The sequence below is a fragment of the Empidonax traillii genome, unplaced genomic scaffold, assembly GCF_003031625.1.
Source record: "Empidonax traillii isolate 1590-97213 ecotype Southwest subspecies unplaced genomic scaffold, ASM303162v1 scaffold229:size1690559, whole genome shotgun sequence".
Classification (NCBI taxonomy): domain Eukaryota; kingdom Metazoa; phylum Chordata; class Aves; order Passeriformes; family Tyrannidae; genus Empidonax; species Empidonax traillii.
In genome coordinates, this window is record NW_020955422.1 from 1,265,861 (window position 1) to 1,270,613 (window position 4,753).

Below are 4,753 nucleotides of genomic sequence, written 5' to 3' on the forward strand. Positions count from 1 at the left end.
GGGCAGAAGGCAGCAACAGTTGGCATTCAAGGAGCAAAGTATCAGCTGCCTTAAAATAAAGGACATTTTCCCCCAAAATATTCTAAATAGAACTGTATGGATTTGTCTCAGTGGCTTCAGTTGGTAGCAGTTTCTGGGAAAGAGGGGTAAGAGATGTCCCACTGTGGAATACTTCAAGGATATATGCTATGCCCCTTCTCCTAAGTCACTGGAAATGAAATGCAATCGGCTCCAGTGTGATGCAGATCTGGACAGATGCAGCAGTCTGTTGTGAGGTGAGAGGGGCAGGATGACAGCCACCACCCTCCCTTCCCACCACATTACAAATACTTTTTACATTTGCCTTTTTACATAACTCTTGCAGGTGATATAATAAATATACAAAAGAACAAAGTCTACTATATAAATGAAAACAGATTTATAAAATTACAAGTTTAATAGATAAATATAATAAATACTTTATGCATCATAACTCTGGACAACTACATTTAAAGCAAGTATGTTGGCAAGTCACAAAAAAGTTGCGCCTTGGCAACTTTATTTTTCAGAAAAACCACACTGACAGGCATATTACAATGTTACGCATGAGGCTTTATGCTGTAAGTATGTTCAAATCCCACTCACCTACCGAGTTCACCATGACATATATATGGGTGTAGTGTACTTTCTATCTTGGAATGTCTTTTTGCACACCAACACGGTTGTACAGATAGATGTTCTACTTACCAGGGACAGTGGGGAGGAGTTTTGAAGAAAAATACTGGTAAATGACTTCTAGAAAAACTAAAGAATTTCTTAACTTTTTATTGACATTGGCAAATTAAAATAGAATAAATTAACAATATTTTCTCAAAAAAATGTTTTGTACAAAAATACTGTCAAAATTTCCTGAAAAGCTTTCAACACAGTAGTATCTTTTCATGTACTGAATAAACTATATTAGCACAGTGTCAAAACGCTGAAGACAGAAACAAAATAAAAAAAAATATCTGTGAAATGTTTGCCACTAGTCAACATTCCATCCACACCATATTATTGTCTATACATATGGGGGAGGGGGAATGGGTAGCAGACTTTTTAAGTAACAGTATTACTTTTCCTGATCTGGAAAGGTTTGGCCCACATCTGTTAAGCTTCCAGTTTAGCGTATTCAGAAAAAAAAAAAATTAGTCTGCACTGCAATGCATAGTTAAAAATTAAGCAAGATGGCAGCTTTTGTGCAGTAGTATCTGCCTTTCAAAGTTCATGCAACCAACTAATGAATGCGATTTTTTTCCCTGTTCACTCAGAATTTGAATGCAGTTCAAGTAATTGAAAATCATCGTTTACAAAATCCACAAGATTAAGGAATTTGCCAAGATTAATATCTACCAGTTCAGCACTGTGGGAATTATGGGCATGTTACTGCGAGGAAATTAAGAGAGGGAGGTGGGGTGGGGAGTGACCAACATAAAAAGGCAGAGTTTGCTAGATATTATTACTACGGAAGGGGAGGTTAGTGACAAAGCTACGAAAAAAAAAAAAAAAAAGAAAAAAGATGGTGGCAGCGATTTAAAAAAAAAAAAAATTCAAGCGCATATTTGACTCTGCTTTCCAGATTCTCACCTTTTCAAGCCCTGAAAAGTGAGACACCGTGTCTAGGGGAATGTTTTCATTCGCACCGATAAAAGTCCTTTGTTTGTTTTAAATGAATCAGCAGCTCACCCTACTGGGCTGCTGTTTGCAAACGAAGTCTGTCATGAAGTCAAACTCGTTCTGTCCCAACCACAGCTCGGGAAGCTCCTTGATGCGATCCAGCCCCATTTCGATGACTAAGGACATGAGGACCTCCTCGTCGATGAAGTCCGTGTCTATGACATTGGGCGGCAGCATTGCCGCGGGGACGTGGGGGACGGCGGGCGGCAAGCCGCTGCCGCCACCGCCGTGCTTGGGGTTGCAGTCCCTGAAATGCTGCTGGCTGCTGCCGTTCAGCTGGTGGCTGCCGGGGTGCAAGTCCGGCATGTAGTGGCTGTGGGGGTAGGGGTGGTGGCTGAAGTACTGGTTGTTCAGCTTCTGGAGCTGCATGCTGGCGCTCAGCTGCCCTCCCGGGCTGGCGACGGGGGGGGCCATGAACTGGGAGCCGCTGAAGCGGGCGGGGGGCGGCATGCTGCCGGCCGGGTGCCCTCCGCTCACGCTGCCCGGCCCCATGGCGTGCCTCACCCCGCTGCTCGCGTTCATATTCCCAGCTCCGTAATGTATATGGTCGCCCATCAGGGCGCTGAAGGCGTGTTGCTGCGGCGGCTGCTGCTGCTGGTGGTGGTGATGGGGGGTGGGAAACTGCCCCATGCCCATCCGATGCGCAGGGTGGTGGTGAAGCCCGCCGGATCCGTCGGGGAATCGCCCGTGGTTCATGGCCATCATGTGGTCTGCCATTGCTCACCTGGAAAGTTAGCGTGTGAATACATTAGGAAAATACACCCTTCCTCGGACATCCAGCCGCCCTCTCCCGGACCAGCTACATCTGCCTGGCCATGGCTGAAAATACTTCCCTGGTGCTGCAGTCCTCTCTTTCCCGGGAGAGGGGGAAAACACCCCAAAACCAACCCAAACTCAAAAATCTACCGTGGCTCCACCATGGAGTACAAAGGGAAAAATAAAAGCGGAGCCCGCGGCACGAAAATCCCGGTCCCCTCCGCTAATCTGGCGGGTAGCACGCCTTCCCACTCCAAGTCGCGCATACCTATCGGCGGGGAGCGTCCCGATCGGCCTCGGCCGCCGCCTCCCCGCGCCCCGAAGGCGCCCGAGCCCCCCGGCTTCGCCCGCGAAGGCAGCGGATTCCCACGGCACTCACGCTAACTTGAGGGAACAAGCAAAGAATTGGCAAGTCCCACCTAGCCGCTGTCCGCAACTTTTGGAATTCAGTCTCAATTATTTTGTTAAAAATACGGTACTGCACAAATGAGGACGTGAAGCCGAGGCAGCTGAGAAACACCTTTCCTCGCGTGTTTATACAGTCACGTTTTTCCTGTTGCACACAAAAGGGACACCCGGCACCAGCCACGAGAACCGCCGCACTCACCTCCCGGCTTCTTTCTTTTTCTCCTTCAAAGGTGGCGGTGAAATCAGTCAGCGAGAGTCACCCAGCATAGAGAGGGCTTTCCCGACTCCCTCTCCCCGGCGCTGACGTGAGGGCGCCGCGATTGCTGCCGCAGCCCCGGAGCTGGTTCTCGCCCCTCCGCGAGTCGCATCGGCACTTGCCAACAATGAGCTGTGTTCCTTACACGGCTTTGGCCGCGGCTAATATAGGATTTCAGAAGGGAGGAGCAAAACCCTTACAGGCAACCAGAAGTAAAACCTGGAGCAAGCGGGGCGGGGGGAGGGAAGGAGGTGGTGGGGGTGAAGAAACTGGAGGGGGGGGGGGATAGAAAAAAGCCAAAACACTGAACACCCAGCGCGCGCGCGCAGAGAGCGGGGTACGCGCGTGTAGGGAGACACGCGGGAAGGGGCCCGGAGGGTCGGGAAGGTGCCCAGGCAGCCCGCTCCCTGCACCCGGTCCGCTCTGCGGCGCCCCGCTCAGCGCCTCCCCCGGGAACAAAGCGGGGCTCGGTGGCGGGGTGGCAGGAGAGGCTCCCTGCTCACCCTGCGGCCGCTCACCCTCCGCCCCCGGCCCCGTCCGGCTCCGCGTCCCGGCATCGCCGGCGCCCCCCGTGCCCCGTCCGCTCGTGTCGCTGCAGCGCAGCGGGCGCGGACTCGCGTGAGGCCGAGCGCTCCAGCGGCGCTGCCCGGGCAGGGCGAGGCCCATCCCTCCGGCGCCGCCGCGGTGCAGGTGCCCGGATCCGCCGGCGTGAGGCCCCAGAACCCGCGTGGGCGTCCTTGGGGCCAGGCGCTCTCCCGGAGGCGAGATCCCAAATCCACCTTTTTCCACAGGCACGGGCGCCGCGTGCGGGAGGTGTGCGTCTGGGGGTGCCGGCACGCTTCCCACTCCCACGTCCTTCCATCCCTTGTTTTTGCCCCGCAGCCCCCCGGGCTGTGCAGGGCGAGTGCCTACCCACTCTTGCTCTTGGCCGGTGTGGTGGGGTTTATTACCGTTATTTACGATTTTATCTTGCAGTGTCAAAGACGAACAGAACATGAGGAGTGCGGGTGGGCACACGCTTTGCACGGGCAGTCGCCCTGGCTGGGCACGTGTGCTGTCGCTCCCCCTGCCCGGCAATGCCCTGCCTCACTGCACAGCGGGGCCATTCGTATCTAAGACACCCCCTACCCTACCGGCCCTCCTGCCTCTTGCTCCAGATCCACCAGCTCCTCCCTGAAGGGCAGCCATGCTGATGTAGTAGGGACGAACTGAGGGGCCGGGGGAAGCATGCCTCAGGGAAGTGCTGGATGGTGGGCCACTTTTCCATAGTGCCTTCTCCTGGCTTTCTGCTTCCCCTCTGTTTTCCTGCTTTCAGCTGTCTGCAGGCACGCGGAGGGGACAGTAGTAGGTAGGAATTGTGAATGGAGGTCAGAGCAGCCATCATGTAGGCTGACATGAGGTTTCTCAAGCGCTCTTCCAAGCGCTTTGCAAGGTACAGTGATGCTGGAGGGCCTCCCTGAGGAGGCACAGGTGAGGGCAAAAGGGATGCAGTCCATGTGGCATGTCCTGCCCCCTTTTGGGTGGGCTTGGCTACAGTGAAATATAAAGGTGAAACCAAAAGCAGGGTAAGCTCCACCTCATCTCTCCTTTGCATGGAGGCAGAGCTGGGGTCCTGAACGCGATGAGCTATAATGGATG

The 4,753-nt window shown here is 53.4% G+C and overlaps 1 protein-coding gene across 1 annotated transcript; it reads right to left on the reverse strand.

Annotated features, from left to right (window-relative positions):
* Positions 1 to 407: 407 nt before the first annotated feature.
* CITED2 (Cbp/p300 interacting transactivator with Glu/Asp rich carboxy-terminal domain 2) lies at positions 408 to 3,353 on the reverse strand. Its single transcript, XM_027888027.1, has 2 exons — positions 3,059 to 3,353; positions 408 to 2,419 (listed from the first exon to the last, which is right to left on the reverse strand). The coding sequence occupies exon 2, from the start codon at positions 2,410 to 2,412 to the stop codon at positions 1,693 to 1,695; it is 720 nt and encodes a 239-aa protein (XP_027743828.1). The 5' UTR covers positions 2,413 to 2,419; positions 3,059 to 3,353; the 3' UTR covers positions 408 to 1,692.
* Between the last annotated feature and the right edge of the window lie 1,400 nt (positions 3,354 to 4,753).

What these genes read in the sequence shown, in the direction of transcription:
- CITED2 (XM_027888027.1), bottom strand. Translation starts at nt 2,412, where the DNA reads ATGGCAGACCACATGATGGCCATGAACCACGGGCGATTCCCCGACGGA.